The sequence below is a fragment of the Asterias amurensis genome, chromosome 1 (genome assembly GCF_032118995.1).
Source record: "Asterias amurensis chromosome 1, ASM3211899v1".
Classification (NCBI taxonomy): Eukaryota; Metazoa; Echinodermata; class Asteroidea; order Forcipulatida; family Asteriidae; genus Asterias; species Asterias amurensis.
In genome coordinates, this window is record NC_092648.1 from 23,716,519 (window position 1) to 23,733,869 (window position 17,351).

Genomic DNA, 17,351 nt, shown 5'->3' on the forward strand with positions numbered 1-17,351 from the left:
CTCATAATACACCTTCATTTTAGGGCTCATATAAAGCCATACAACATCATCAGCTTGTTTGTCAGTTCTTAAAAGAACTGGCAAACAGGTACTGTGAAAACGTAGACAACGGAGATAAACGGCGTTAAATAGTTTTCCTTCGGAATTTCCATGGTGTTTTCACTTAGTTTTGTGCTTTTGCACTTCATACATGTATGTCGGTTTTGAGCAATGAAGTAAGAAATGTTGTCACTTGTGAAATTAAACATTAACAATGATGTTTTACTCTTGTCAAACTGACAACAATACTTCTGGGCTATATTTGACAATATTATATTTGCTATAATATTGCAACATGTATCCGATAATAAAATATTCCTGACACAGGAAACCACGGTACCTATTAAAACCACGGTACCTATATTAGAACCACCTGACACCTTCTAGTTTAAGTCAGAGAATAGACTCTTAAAGTGTAGATTTGTGACTACAATAGGCTCACCTTTTCTTTTTTACACATTTAACGAGACCTACCTCCAATTTCTTAAAGTTTCAAAGCTTGAAGAACTTTCCTTCATTTTAGTTACGATAATTCGCGTTGACCTATTTATGGTCTCATTTTCACAATCTGGCACACAGGTAGTCCTGGAGTAATTATAGAAATATTGACTGCTGTGAGGGGCACAGTTAAAATTATACCGGAGGGCATAGCCATGGTTTTGACATAACCGAGGGCCTATAATTTAACTGTTCCACGAATATTAAGCAGTCAATATTTCTTTTATATACTCCGAATAAAGATTATTCTAATCAACAACACTCTGACTGTGAAAGGTCGTCTGCGAAGAAAGGTCGCGCCGTGACACGGAACGCTAGTCGTACATTATACATAAATTATCAAAGTTGCGTCATTTTCAGAGCGGGCATAGTTAATTTACTATGCCCGGGCGCGAATTTTTTTTCCCAAATGACATTGCAATATTTTTCCCCTTTCCGTCAAAGTTGGCTCTTTCCGTCACAATAACGTCATAATGAAATAGGTCTGCTCTTTTTACAAATCATTGCAATGTCGTTTGGGGAAAAAAATAGAGCCCTGGCACAGTCATTATGACGTCATCTTGGTACAAAAAGGGAGCATAGCTAATTTCCATGACTCCTTTTTTAACCAATCAGATTAGAGGATTCTATACAGGAGGTATATAATGGATAAATAAATAACTCAAAGTGCTGTTCAGGGAAAACTTACCCTTTTTAAGGTTTTGTGGCAGCGTGACAAAACATTTGACATTATCACTATGTGCGTGTTTTTCGGACTGATGGCAGACTAGTCACGTGTCAGTGCCACGCGGAGCGACGACCTTAATTACTGTATCAGTGATGTACTTGTGATATAATGTTAGAATGCACATCACAATATTAATTTTGCTGTTGCTTTGTAGATGTGCGTGAGTTTTGGGCTTCTTATTCCTCATTAAAGGGCAGTAGTTCCTTATAGAGGTAAATATTGTATCACACGGACAGTTGACGACGATGGAGGGCAACTTCTCTCTATTAACGGAACCGTCATCTGAGCATTCTATCCCGCAACTGAGCCGGACTGCATACACGGCCTTTGCTGTGTACTTGGGTTTTGTGTTGATTCTAAGCCTGCTTGGGAACGGCCTGTTTATTCTCACCATAGTCCGAAACAAACATCTGCAGAATGCTGTCAATTTCCTCTTTGTGAACATTTGCATCGCTGATATGAGTGTTGCATTATTTGCCACGCCGATCACGCTTATGGCAAATGTGCAGGGCTTCTGGAGCTTCGGTCCGTTGGTTTGTAGATGGTACGCGTTTTTGTCGTCTCTATGTGGTAGGTAGTCTTCCAACACTATATTAATTATATATTTTTTTTCAAAACATTATTTACGTTCGGAAAACCCGAAGTATTTTTTTTTTTTTGATAAGTTAATGTGAAATTTTATTTATTCATATGTATTTACATGTGAACACTTTTTTGGACCTCCTTGTCGCGGACTTTTTTTAGAGGATATGTACTAAGTATAGTCGTGGGTACATTTCTGTTTATGGGCTCTATAGCCACTCACGCTTAAAGACACTGTACACCTTCGGTAATTGTCATAGACCAGTCTTCTCACTTGGTGTAGCTCAACATAATAATTTAATGCACAAAATAACAAACCTGTGAAAATTTGAACTCAATTTACTCGTCGAAGTTGCGAGAAGTTATAGAAGAAAAAAAACCTTGTCACACAAAGTTGGCGCTTTCAGACGCTTGAATTTATGACCGCAACAATTTAATTCTGAGGTCTCGAAATCAAAATCAAACATTTTAGTGAGAAATAACTTCTTCCTCAGAAACGACGTTACTTCATCAGAGGGGGCCGTTTATCACAATGTTTTATACTATCAACATCTCTCAATTGGTCGCTAACAAGTATACAATCATTTTGAGCAATTACAAATAGTGACTTTAAGAGGTAATAACTGAATAGTAAAATTAGATATATATACAATATTAATGCGTTTTAGTGCGGTGTCAACGAAAATCAAAAGAAAACGACGAAATAAACTATTCAGCAGGCCTACTTCTTGGCGAAAGTCATCAATATGCTACGTCTAATTGTCATTTAAACTTAAGTTTCACAACAACTGAATAGACAATGGGTTTTTTTATTTGATTTGTTTAATACGAAGTCACACGGGAAAGGGATCAACATTTAGTATCTACTTGCCTACAATTAACATTGCAAAAAAAAACACGAACTTAACTAGCCTTGCTCAAGGCTGTCGAATTATTCACTCCGAAAAAATGTCGGCCTGACGGCCTCCGCATGCGGTTAGTGTACATCGTGTTGTGCGATGTTACGCACAGTGAATACGGGTGGGTTATACGCACAGTGAATACGGGTGGGTTTTTACACAGCGGCGGTCTTTTTTCGGAGTGAATAATTCGACAGCCTTGAGCAAGGCTAGAACTTAACCAGCAACTAGAAACATAAAAAGTGTTACACTAACATCTATTAAAATCGTTTGCAATACCCGCTGCTAAAACATGGGATCCGCCGAACTGCCTCTAGCTATACCGGGCAATCTCGGTGGTCTAGTTGGTACGACACTGCTCTAGAATTACAAGGGGGGGGGGGGGCGCTCGAGTCCCACCCGAGTAATATTCATGTGATGTTTTTTTTACACAGAACTCGGATAAGTACTGAGGATACAGTGCTAACACACATCGGTGTATGGGTAAAAACTAGAAACAAACCAGTTACCGCAAACCAAACTATCTAAAAAAATAAAATTTGGATCGGACGAGTTGGTATTTGAAAAGCGTTTGAAACCGTTCGTTTTGAAATGTATATGGTTAGAAAGATATTTTTAAAATTAGAATATGAAGATCCACACAAGTATCACTCGAAATTGCACGGTGTACCTTTTACGTCGACGCGAACTAACACGGTTGGCCATTTTATGGAGTCAAAATAGACCGATCCATTCAGCTCCGCCCCATTGCGTATTGACCAATCACAACGCAACGAAGGTCCGATAAATATAGTCTGGTTCCCAGACCCAAAACCCTCCGACTAGGCTCTGTCGAATTTAGGGTCCGGTATCACCCACAATCACGTGACCAAAAAGGAGGAATTCCTCCTCTTTCGAAGTTATCCGAAATGTTCCGAACGTGTTGTCGTTAACATTCGGACAGTATCGTTGATGTTCGGTACGGACTCGTAATGTCAGTCCTGTCGGCCGTAGATCCAGGAGTTTTTATGCCAGTTATTGCCAATGCCGTTTGCAAAGCGATGCGACAAGTTCAAAATATATAAACCTGGGAAATCGCTCCGGGATCTGGTAAGTTTTTGTCCTTTTTCTTAAAAAATATTTTTTCAAACTTCAAAGGTGTTTTGACTTGAGTGTTCATTAGACATTAATTGAGGATTAAGTTTCATGATTTTTAAAAGTGGTAAAAATGGGGCAAAATCTGGTTACTAGTTGTCGAAATTATACGTGTTGAACCAGGTTGTAATTAATTGACGATCAAAATAATCTCGTAACCCTCCGGCCTGGCGGCCGTTGGGAGGAGGGTTACGTTATCGCAACTAGTACGTGCAGACATGGTTTCCCTGGAGATGACCCCCGACCCTGACAAGTTGCGTCATGCTCTATTTTTAACCGTGGGTGTGATACCTGACCTAAGATTTTTAACAAGCGACGTCAGGAAATCTTTGGTCAGGGAACCAGACTACGATAAATAAGGTCCGACATGCGTGCGCGTAAGCTTGGCGCGCGCGGCAGATTGTGCAGAGAAGGCATTGGAGAGGCTCACGTGTTCTTGCTCACACGTGCGTCGTGTGCGGAGCCAAGGCCCGGGGTCGATTTCACGAAGCTCTTCTTAACTTACGATGCATCGTATGGTTTACGATGCATCGCGGCTCTGCGATGCATCGTAGCTCCGGCGTACTGCATAAACGATTTCACGAAACGCGTCGTACCGACGACGCATCGCAACGCATTGAAATCGCCCTTTATATAAAACGAAGTTTTAGAACGAGGATGGCCTTTTTGCACTACGGCTGTTTTATGTCAAATACGCGGTGTAATAACGAAACAGCCGTTTAACAAGAGACAAAGAGAGGAGAAAGAAATGGCGCAGACGCGCAAAATGTACAAGACACTGCGCGAACGCCGCCATGTTTGTTTATGTTTTTTCATGTTTTTTGAGCAAACGAATGGTGGCGCTAGACAGTTTACTTTTACTGCTGAAGGGATTTTAATCACTGGCGTTTTGTCGAGTACATGTACTTGTGTAAGTTTACAGAAATAAATTAAAATTGTTCATGTAATAAGTAACAAATTAAACATTTTATCGATGCTTATTAATTTAAATTTACCTTTGGTGTCGTGTTCTAATTCAACCCTTTCAACCCCAATTCAACCCAATAAACCAACAATTCCATTTCGTGTAAAGTGATAGCGCCTGTAAATTTCATCGTCCGTTAATGTATCAAGTGGGCATCTTCGGTCACGAAACAACCTTTCACCAACGTTGTTTCACCAATATAGCGTTCCCAATCTCTACACGACGGAGACTACTTCAGTTTGGCGCATGCGTCGATCGATTTTCCTGCTTCCTTTACACTGATCTCTATTATATACAATCAGTAATCCCTTATAGTGTATTTTTACCCCAGGAAAGATGAGGCCACTAAGCATTAATGTACGTGTTGTGCATGTACCGTCTTTCTCACATGGGCGCAACCAACCAAGCGTGTCTAGAATACCCTCTATACACGTGTACTTGTGTTGCATCGACATGCAAACTCCATGATTGGGACGGTAAGGCCATGGAGTTTACCTCCATAAGGCACACGTAGTTATTGTACCTCATCTTCCCTGGGGAAAAAAAAACACGCTTAGAATTTGTTCACCGTCCTGTGTCCCTACCGTGGTCTTTCGAAAGCACGCTAATTGCTCCTCGCAGAATACGCCCACGCTCATTCAACCAATCGAGGGCGTGCATTTTTATCGTTATCGTTTTCGTTCTCGTTATCGGGGCCTGTGTGACCGGGCCTATGATGGATCGGTCTAACAAGAATAAAATGGCCGACCGTGTTTCTTCGCGACGTAAAAGGAATAGATGGTTTACACGCTCTGTAAAGGGTTCGGTAAAAAAGGTAATTGGTTTAGGTTAATTTTAGAAGAAAAAAAATCGGAACTTATGTTTGTTACCTAATCAACGGTGACTTTCAGACGAAATTATTTCGCATCATGTTTATGCTTTATATAACAATAGGTTTCCTTTCTGACAAAAATTACATAATTAATTTTTCGAGATCATTACCAAGGTATGATACTAAACGTTTAAAAATCAACAATGCATTTCACATGAGCCTATCATATACTTTAGGAAATATCCGAAGTTGGCTGGATTTTCTAATGACTTCTCTTGTCTTTTCTTTAATGATTATGCACAGGATGTGAGCAGATCGCAAGCATTGCAGCCATCGCTCTCCAGCGTTATTTCTTCGTTGTGAAATACAATCTGTCGGCGCGACTTACCAATGGTTATGCCATTGCCTGTATTTGTTTTACATGGCTTTATTCATTAGCTGCTGTAATACCTCCCGCTATCGGATGGAGTGAGTTCACAGTTGAAGGTGGAGGAACATGTAAGTGTATATCTCCCTCAGATTGCACCCAACCAAATAAAATCCCCATAGCATAGAGTGCAAAATACTTAATATTAAAAAATACACGTAAAAAGCTTAGAAGTCGCACAGCTTTTTACAGTAAAGGGACAATTGTTCATTGACCCTTGAATGTTAATTCTCTTCTCAATTTAAATCATGGAGGAGTCCCTTGGCCCGTCGAACTATTCACCCTCCAACCCAAAACACACTTACACCAGTGTAACTCTTCCAAACGTCTATCCTTGATCAAGGCACTACAGCCAGCCGCGATCTGCAAAATCCAAGTCCCCATCACTGAATTCCGCCAGCGCACCCCCATACATAACACAGTGCATATAATACGTGTACAGCGTATGTACACATACGTACTGTACATGTACATGTACCATCTGTATACGGTACACTTACGGTACATTGGTACCTCCCAAGTAGCATGAGGTTGAAAATACAAAGACACGACCGTTCTCACGACTACGCTCTACTGTTCTCGCTGTACAATGTATGGTAATGTACATTGTGTATGCACTGCATGCGTGTGCCGCGAACCGGGCCGGGGAACAGTACGTCAGCAGCCTTGATCAAGGCTACCAAACGTCCGATCAGCAATCTTGAAAAATGTCCCTTCACCTCTCAGCAAATGGGAACAATTAGGGCCATCCCAGAATACATCAAGTTGGAAGTCAACAACACAAGGTCGCAATATTAGGCAATTTTTTTGCACTGAAACCCTTTTGGGGGCTCTCAATGTCAAATTTACAATATTTTGAGGGCCTACACAAAATCATTGCGAACTCGACGCTGTCTTCTCCTTATACTAAATGGGGTGAAGCCCTCAGTTGAACGGTTCAACCCTACGTTCAAACTGATCATGTTCATCATGGTCCCTGTATTTCAGTGTATTAAGATGAACAGCTGCAAATCTTATTCCAATATAATCTTATTCCAATATAATGATACATGTTGCTTATTTTGCATACACACGCTGCTTCCAGACGATTGAAAGCGCAAGCTGACAAATTACATTTTGGACCGTTTTTGTTGTCATTGGTCCAAAATGTAAATTGTCAGCTTGCAATTACGATCGTCTGCAAGCAGCGTGTGTATGCAAAATAAGCAACATGTAACATTATATAAGATTAAGATTTGAAACTGTTCATCTTAATACAACAGAGTTGTTAAACACCAGTTCTTCTAAGAATAACCTCAATTCATGCATAATATTTCAACAAGAATGTCTACACAAACCCCATTAAATCGTTTTGGGTTTTTTTAAGCAAAATGTATTTGCAACTTCAACGCATCGTTTGTTAACATTCTGTTCCCTTCACTAACTCGGTGACATTTCTCTTATTCCCACAGCGTGCTCAGTGAACTGGGAGTCTGGGGACCCTTCGTACATCATTTTTATCTTCACTCTCGTCTTGGTCATACCTTTGTCGATTATCATTTACTCATATGGAAGTATACTCTCAACAGTAAAAAAGGTGAGTTCATGAATTTTAAAAGCAATCGATGTCCTGAAAGTTGGGCTGTCATGGTTGCCATCCACATTTCAAATTATTTTGTGATACGCCTTCAAATCGACTGCACCCTTTTCTCCTATCTGGGATATCAAGTTCCATTCGGGCCAACACAATTTTGGAAGTATAAGCTAACTCTGTAATAGCCCTTAGTTTCTTTGAGCAGCCAGCAGCACCCGAACAGTTTGATGTTTGATGAGTAATCCAGTACGTTAATTTAGCTTTAAATTTGTTACTGTGGGGTTTCCATTTGGCAGTATACAGCTAAAAGGTACACCACAGTGGCCTAGTTTAATTACATTAGATACACTGGACACTATTGACAATTGTCAAAGACCAGTCTGCTCACTTGGTGTATCTCAACATATGCATAAAATATATAACAAACCTGTGAAAATTTGAGCTCCATCGGTCATCGAAGTTGCGAGATAATAATGAAAGAAAAAGCCCCCTTGTCACACGAAGTTTTGTGCTTTCAGATGCTTGATTTCGAGACCTTAAATTCTAAATCTGAGGTCACGAAATCAAATTCGTAGAAAATTACTTCTTTCCCGTAAACTATGATACTTCAGAGGGAGCCGTTTCTCACAGTGTTTTATGCTATCAACAGGTCCCCATTACTGTTACCAAGTAAGGTTTTATAATGCTAATAATTATTTTGAGTAATTACCAATAGTGTTCCACTGCCTTTAAAGGAACACGTTGCCTTGGATCGGGTCGAGTTGGTCTTTGAAAAGCGTTTGTAACCGTTTTTTTTATAAAATGCATATGGGTAGAAAGATGTTGTAAAAGTAGAATACAATGATCCACACAAACATGCCTCGAAATTGCATGGTTTTCCTTTTACCTCGTCGACTAATACGTCGGCCATTATGTGGGTCAAAATTTTGACTCCCATAAATGGCCGACCATGTTAGTTCGCACAGTAGAAGGAAAACCACGCAATTTGGAGGCAAACTTGTGTGGATCATTGTATTCTACTTTTAAAACATCTTTCCAACCATATGCATTTTATAAAAAACAGTTACAAACGCTTTTGTTTTGACCAACTCGTCCGATCCAAGGCAACGTGTTCCTTTAAGAACCGCACTCAAAAGTTCCATGGAAAGACTTCATTGATGTTGCCACATGATTACCAGGATTGCCGTTCACTCTAAACAAAACAATCCAGTCAGAATCGAACCGGATTCCGGGTCCCAGAATCCCTGATCCTTACTAGGTTAGCCTGACTCATTTGCCGCAAATTAGTTGAGATCTAGTTTGACTGGGATTTTGTGTTACACGTTTGACATATCATACAGTTCTTTAACACTCTGTAGTTTAATAATTCCACAGATGGAAAAAGTCAGCACTTTACATCGATGTCGACTGAGAAGAGCCGATAAACAAGTAACCACCGTGGCCATCATTCTGGTGCTGGCGTTCATGATAACATGGGGGCCCTATGCAGTTTACTCCATGTATTCGGCCGTTGGGATCGGCCCACCAATCTCACCTCTCTTAGCGACACTTCCCTCCATGTTCGCAAAACTATCAACTGCTGTCAACCCATTCATTTATTACTTACTACATGAAAAGGTAAGAGGGTTATCAGCTTTCTCCCTCATTCTATGTAGGCCTACTAATTTCTAATTTCTAATTTGTAAGTTTCTAATTGGTTCTAACCAGGGCTCGATTTCAAATAGTGTTTGTGCTTAAGCAAAAACAGTATCTAAGCACAATGAAATTATGCTTACCAGAATGGTTAACAGCCAAACTACCAATTACAATTAGTGACTGGTATCCTGCTAAGTTTTGTTTCGCTGAATGTGTTAAGCAATATTTTCTGTAAGCTGCTTTATGAAGTTGGGCCCATAAATAAAACATGTAGGCCAAAGCACACACAATTGCTTAGTACTAAAGGTATTGCTTCACTCGATGCGAATAGCTTTCCAGCCAAAATTACATTAAGTTGACATTGCTGTGACTGATCCTACACTCTTTTCTTTTCTTAGCAAAGAAATTTGTCTAGCAGCTAGTTTTTCCTGCTTAACACGTACTTTTTCTGAATTGAACACATGGTTCTACTTTATAGCTGCATAAAGCAGAAAATATTGCTAATTTTTTTTTTCGCTAAGCAAGGATTATCAGGATACAAGTCACAGATTGTAGATGTGGTTTTGCATTTTGGCTGGTAACCATATTTTGGCAAGCTAGATTTTGTTGTGCTTCGCAACTTGTGCTCAAGTAGCACTATGCTTGTTTTGCCCAGTACCGTTGCCTTTAATATGCACTTAATTAATTTGTTGATACAAGCGTAATAACTATTAGGTGTAAATTTTCTCACATTGGTAATGTTTCATTTTCACATTTTGCTTTTGTTGCAGTTCAGAACAGCTCTATTTAAAAGTGGCAGGAGGAGTAAGAACTGGCTGTCACAGTACAATGATCCCGAAACTAAGAGGCAAGCTTTGAAGACATCATCTCTATAGTGGAAGATCTTATCTGAGCACCATCACTGCTCATCATCGTTTTAATAAGCACTCTGCAACGTTCGAAAAAGGCGGCTGTCCGTATGTCAATACCCACCCGGATTTTCGACGTAATATCAGCCAGACGTTCAAATCTCTTTATTGCCTGCCGATCTGCAGATGATTCATTTAAAACTTCTTAATAACGTAGAAAGTTCTCAATAAACAGGCCCCATTATTATATAATCAGTCTCCTCCATCCATACGCATCAACCTGCAACCTGTGCTCATCAGATAATTTAACCTCTCCCTTCCACAAAAAGCGTCCACATCATTCACACGAAAATGAAACCCTCTTCACAAATGCTGTAAACACCATCACCATTACTCGGAGGTAATAAATGTTGTCTAATTACTTTCAGCTCGATATATAAGTGTTCCAGACAGACAGCCATAATCCATCTATTTGTTTATTACTATTCTTTATTTCTTTGACTTCTCATTTTGGGAGACTCATCATCGACGTCGTGCAACAAAGTGGAGATGTTTTCCCCAGTGCTGCATGTCCTTATTTTTTATGATTTGTGTCTTTGGTGTAAACATTTATCGCGGCGTGTTTCTTTTGAGGAAGTAATTTTCCTTGGAGGACGGTGCTGTGGGTTTGTAATGGAAATCATAATTATCTGGACGCGAAGAGTGTATTGAGTAGATCGTTAGGTCTTGCGAGGACACATACAACTAATATTTACAGAGAGGAAGATTGCGTAATGGATGAATTATATAATGAGGACACAAACAAGAAGGGTGAAATATATGAGGACAAAATGTGAGAATAGATCTGTTGCAGAAGGCGGCGCTTTTGGAAACAGCGAGGATTCTAAGAAATACCCTCGAGATCTAAGGCTACGGGACGTAGCCCGACTCGAGGAGTTACAGTCACAAAATGAAAATATGATCTACTTTTGCATGTTGTGATAAGATGAAAATAATAATAATAATAATAATAGTAATAATAATAATAATAATACTACTACTAATAATAATTAGACTTGTAATGTGCACATATCCACCCTGCTAGTTGTTCAATAAAAGACAAGAACAAACAAAACAAAGACAAAATGTTTTTAATTTTGTATTTTATTATTTTAAATACGGTCAAAGTGACATAAGTGCTGATAGATATGTAAGTTTTAATGTCACACAGGGCCGTCCTGCCAATATAGACTGTCTTCTGATCCCTTCCAAGTTATCAGTTCCTCGTTGCAAAACATTCTGCATTTGTGTCTGGATGTAGTGATGCTTGCCACCAGGGCCCAATTTCATAGAGCTGCTAAGCACAAAAATTCGCTTAGCATGCATTTTCTTTCTTGATAAAAACAGGATTACCAACAAAATTTCTATTTGTTGCATATTGCTTGTTACTAGTTATCAGCTGTTGTTTGCTTATCCTGAAAATCGCATGGAAATTTGGTTGGTAATCCTGTTGTTATCAAGGAAGAAATTTCATGCTAAGCAAATTTTCGTGCTTAGCAGCTCTATGAAATTGGGCTCTGTTCATCTCCAAATTCAAAAGATAATCCCCTGCTTTTGTCCTCTCTCTGATTTTCCTGGTTTGCTGACATCACTGTTAATTTGTACTTTTTGTTACTGCTCCTCGTTTAGTGATTTTTATGTTGTTTTTTTGTCATCTCCCCTGTAATTTTTTGGATGGTTGTTAAAGGAACACGTTGCCTTGGATCGGTCGAGTTGGTCTTTGAAAAGCGTTTGTAACTGTTTGTTATAAAATGCATATGATTAGAAAGCTATTTGAAAAGTAGAATATGATGATCCACACAAGTATCACTCTAAATTGCGTGGTTTTCCTTTTACCTCGTCGACAAACACGGTCGGCCATTTATGGGAGTCAAATTTTTGACTCCCATAAATGGCTGACGGTGTTAGTTCGCACAGTAAAAGGAAACCACGCAATTTCGAGGCAAATTTGTGTGGATCATTGTATTCTACTTTTAAAACATCTTTCCAACCATATGCATTTCATAAAAAACGGTTACAAACGCTTTTTATAGACCAAATCGTCCGATCCAAGGCAACGTGTTCCTTTAATATCTTTGTCTCTGTGTATTTTGTCCCGTTTATATTATTGTACCTGTAGTTTATATTTATATTTATTTAAAAATTTTTTTTTTATTTTTATTGATGCACACTTGTAAGCAATGTTCATGTTTTTAACGTGATGTGAATAACAGATTGGATTGAATTGAATTGATATGAATTGAATTGAATTGTATTGGTCACCTGTTCCTCCTTGCCACTTACTTGCTTGATACCTTTTAAAGTTATCTGCTTATGTTGTTTCTTTATGTATCGTTTTGTATATTTTTTTATGCCAGTGTAATAATAAAACTAAACCAAAACCTTTATTTCCATTGTTAAGAACGATCAATACCAAACGTATGCCTTCCCATTGTCTTATTGTGTGTAGAAACAAACTTCTCATAATTATTTTATGAGAAGTTTTCATTTAAAGGAACATAACAAAGTTGTCTTTGCTTACAAAACAGTTTCTGGCAGTGAATTTGAAATTAAGGCCACTTATGTTTCCCCTGATTTGCGAAACTGTTTACAATTTAAAATTTCTCAATCAAGCTTCCCTTTTTCAAACTACCTGAATATCTAATGAATGAAATGTATATACAACATCATATTATTATAATTATTTTTGTAACATTGCCAGAATACAGGCTGTAGCTGCTAATCGAGGTTCCCGGAAGATTCTCGCAAAAAACCTCGTACTCTCGCGAGGTCAACCTACGCTGCGTATTTTAAGCAATAGGGGATATTACTATAATAGAGTTCCTACCTGCATAGGCCATCAAGGACGGAAATAGACAGTTAAATGGTTGCAGTCTATACTTAATGACAACCGTCATTAACGTAAATCACTGTCATTATTACTGACCTAGGGACCTGGACTGAGGGTTTCAGCCATTGCACCATTAGTACCGCAAGTTGTAAGGAAGCCTATCGTTGGAGGACGAGGAGGAATAAATGAGCAACTTGGCTGACCATTGACTGGCCCGATGAGTAAATGGCTGACCAATGACCGGGAGTGGACGGAGATTCTGTTCATTCCGGTGAATCTGTCCCCCGGACCACTTTACCTGGCTCGTCTAGGGTATAAAGCATCCCTCGAGACAGGTTCTCCTAGGATAAACGGTCTCTTGTTAGGTTTTTCTGCCCGCCAGGCTCAACTGAGATTTTGTCCCCCTACGGATTCATCATCATCATCATAGCCGTCCTCCCGAGGTAGATCCCGGAGATGGCTTCCCAACTAAGAGTCTCAATAGGTCTCTGTTCCTTGCTAGGTGTCCTGCTGCTGCCACAGATGGTATGTCAGCCTCTTTACAGAAGTGCTTGATGTCTTCAAGCCATCGTTTCCCTGGTCTTCCTCTGGGTCTGTTTCCTGCAATGTGGCCTTCTAGAAGTATTTTGGGGTATCTGCCATTGCCCATTCTGTTCACATGCCCAATATACTTGAGTTTAGTTTTCCTAATTGAAGTTGGAAGATCTTTATAGTAGCGAAGCAGTTCACGTACTCTTGTGTTGCGAAGTCTGTCCCTTCTGGTGACCCCTAGTATTTTCCTCAAGCATTGATGTTTTTAAATCCGGGCTAAAAACCCATTTCTTTCGAAAGCCATTTTTATGATTGTTCAAACTGTTGTTGTTTTTATTATCACTTAAGGCCTCTTTTAGCACTTATTTTCCATTCTGTAATTAATATTGTTTCCCCGGAGTTTTAGTGAATGTCTCTTTTTACAACTTTATTAGGGTCACAGCTGGTCTGTTTGTACAATCTCTTTGCATTTTTAAATTGTGCATACTCCTATTGTATATTTTATTACTTTCCATTGTATATTGTTAATTTCTTTAATTGCTTGTCATTGTTCGCTTGATTTTGTTGTTGTTGCTGATGTTAAACTTATTTTTATATCTTGTTGTTTTTGCTGATTATCTATATTTTAAATGTTTTAAAATTATAATTATAGTTTTATGTTTTAAATAAATTTGTATTATTATTATTATTATTATTATTATTATTATTATTATTATTATTATTATTATTATTGTTATTGTTATTGTTATTGTTATTGTTATTGTTATTGTTATTGTTATTGTTATTGTTATTGTTATTGTTATTGTTATTGTTATTGTTATTGTTATTGTTATTGTTATTGTTATTGTTATTGTTATTGTTATTGTTATTGTTATTGTTATTGTTATTGTTATTGTTATTGTTATTGTTATTGTTATTGTTATTGTTATTGTTATTGTTATTGTTATTGTTATTGTTATTGTTATTGTTATTGTTATTGTTATTGTTATTGTTATTGTTATTGTTATTGTTATTGTTATTGTTATTGTTATTGTTATTGTTATTGTTATTGTTATTGTTATTGTTATTGTTATTGTTATTGTTATTGTTATTGTTATTGTTATTGTTATTGTTATTGTTATTGTTATTGTTATTGTTATTGTTATTGTTATTGTTATTGTTATTGTTATTGTTATTGTTATTGTTATTGTTATTGTTATTGTTATTGTTATTGTTTGTTATTGTTATTGTTATTGTTATTGTTATTGTTATTGTTATTGTTATTGTTATTGTTATTGTTATTGTTATTGTTATTGTTATTGTTATTGTTATTGTTATTGTTATTGTTATTGTTATTATTATTATTATTATTACGGAGAATTGACACAAAGGTTTGATACACATGTTCGCCCTTTAAACAGCTACTTTGTGAGCAATAAAATCCATGTTATGCGAAGACGTGTATACTATAGTGTCAATGTGGGTAATTGTAACAAATGGCTGACCATTGACCTGCCCCAGTAACTAAGCAAATGGCTGACCGAAGACTGGCCCGAGGAAATTAACAAATGGCTGACCATTGACCTGCCCCAGTAACTAAGCAAATGGCTGACCGAAGACTGGCCCGAGGAAATTAACAAACGGCTGACCATTGACCTGCCCCAGTAACTGAGCAAATGGCTGACCGAAGACTGGCCCGAGTAAAGCAAATGGCTGACCATTGACCGGTTCAAATAAATGAGCAAAAATGGCTGACATTTCATCGGCCCAAGTAATTGAGCTAATGACTGACCAATGACCGGCTCCAGTAAATGAGCAAACATGGCTGACCACTGACCGACTCAAGTTAATAAGCAATTGGCTGACCATTGACCGGTTCAAATAATTGAGCAAAAATGGCTGACATTTGACCGGCCCCAGTAATTGAGTATATGGCTGACCATTTCTCGTTCGGATTCTTCCTCCTGGGTGTGCTATCACACTGTCTACTGATTGATAACGCTTTCCCTCAGGTGATATAAATAGACAGGTTGTACTCGAGGTGACCATGGAATTAATGAACAAATACAAATTGTGTTGTTTAAAAACACACGGTCTTAGCTATCCATTTTAGTTATTGATAAACAGTATTTGTATCATGTTTCATTTATGTAAAAAAAAAAATCATTCATTTATTGAAGTGGTGGATTTTCCAATGTTATTTCTTTGGCTTTGTTTGTACCACTCGATGGAAATATTTATTTAAAGTGAGCTTTCAAATTAAAACAGACTGTTTGTCTTTAATTTAGCCAAAACATAACAGTTAAGAAGAAACTATAAATAAATTGTAAACTTTCGGGTACAACCATGTGTTAATCTCTTTAGTGGGAGTGTTGGCTCTGAAAAGAGCTGGTGTGGTCTCGACGTTTCGAACAGTATACTCTGCTCGTCTTCAGCAGAAAAGTTAATGCTAGAGGGCGCTACAGCCATAATTAAAAAACAACATAATCTACACACCCCGAAAAGGTGAGGTTTTCATTACTCCAGTGCAAATAACTCGCCGTTTGAAAGTGGTTAAACTTATTCACATTGGTTTTAATGACGATTTTATTTCAAACTCGTTTTGTTTGGTCAGACGTCAATGCTCTGGCGAATTCTCCATTCAGTTTGCTAAATAATTGTGTGTTGGAAGCCCTGCTCAACTACAACTGTCTTGTCGTATTGAACACATAAACCCACAATAATGAACAAATAACACCCTTCACAGTCCCAAGCTTCTCGACTCGGTGGAAAATCCCTACATGTGTACAGTTTTAATAAGATAGACACTTATAGGAACTAGCTTCACTTGAGGTGTGTACGTGGATCGTACGAATAATTGCCCTTTTACAGCCTGTGGGGCTCTATAAACGATGTAAAGGCACTGGACACTATTGGTATATTGTGAGCACAACAACTTTCTTGGTAACGAGCTGTTGATAGTATAACACATTGTGAGAAATAGCTCCCTCTGAAGTAACGTAGTTTTTGAGAAAGAGGTAATTGCTCACTCAAGTTCTAAAATACTTCATGCCTTTAAGCACATATATTAAACAAGAAGGGTGTTTATTCTTTAATTATTATCTTGAAACTTCGATGCCCAATTGGGTCGAAATTCTCACAGATCCGCTGCTTTATAATTCATATGTTGGGATACACCCAAATTACCAAAGGTGTCCAATGCCTGTAGAGAGACAGGCATACAACTGCGCAGATGTTCACGGTATCAGGTTTTAGATATTCACACCCCTACCCGTCCTTGTCCGACCGTCCCCGACCAACGAATTATGTTAAGGAAAAAACAAAATAAACAGACAATTCAAAAGACGAATAAACTGTAACACACGGAAAGAGCTATAAGGCCACCATTGGATGAGAAACCACTGGAAAGAGAAATAGTCTGGTTCCCTCTTTTTTTCTTGTACGACCAATATTCTAGCATTCATCACTGTTATTAGATACAGGCACCTGACCAAAATTGTGACTGCATGATAAAGTCTGATTGTTTCTCACAGCCCGCAATAAACTTCTATCATGCTGCCTCCATCTTGGTATTGCTCCTTGTATCGAAAAACGATAATGAATGCTTATAGTCATTTTTCAAATAGGAATCAGACTATCTTGTTATTCAATCCTTGATATAGATGGGAGCAGATTAAGATGGCTGCACCATGATAAAGGTCTATATTAGCAACTTCCACATTCTCGTTTCTTGCTCCTATCTCTGCAAAGAAGAAAACTTCTTTAAAAGTTGTGCTTAATAAATCTTTTAATGGTTGTACATAAATAATATCATGACAGGAGACACTTTTTGAAT

General features: G+C 38.1%; 1 protein-coding gene across 1 annotated transcript; it reads left to right on the top strand.

Annotated features, from left to right (window-relative positions):
• Positions 1–1,509: 1,509 nt before the first annotated feature.
• Positions 1,510–11,156, top strand: LOC139940279 (pinopsin-like). Its single transcript, XM_071936506.1, has 5 exons — positions 1,510–1,834; positions 5,958–6,152; positions 7,533–7,657; positions 9,029–9,271; positions 10,060–11,156. The coding sequence occupies exons 1-5, from the start codon at positions 1,510–1,512 to the stop codon at positions 10,162–10,164; spliced, it is 993 nt and encodes a 330-aa protein (XP_071792607.1). The 3' UTR covers positions 10,165–11,156.
• Positions 11,157–17,351: the final 6,195 nt, after the last annotated feature.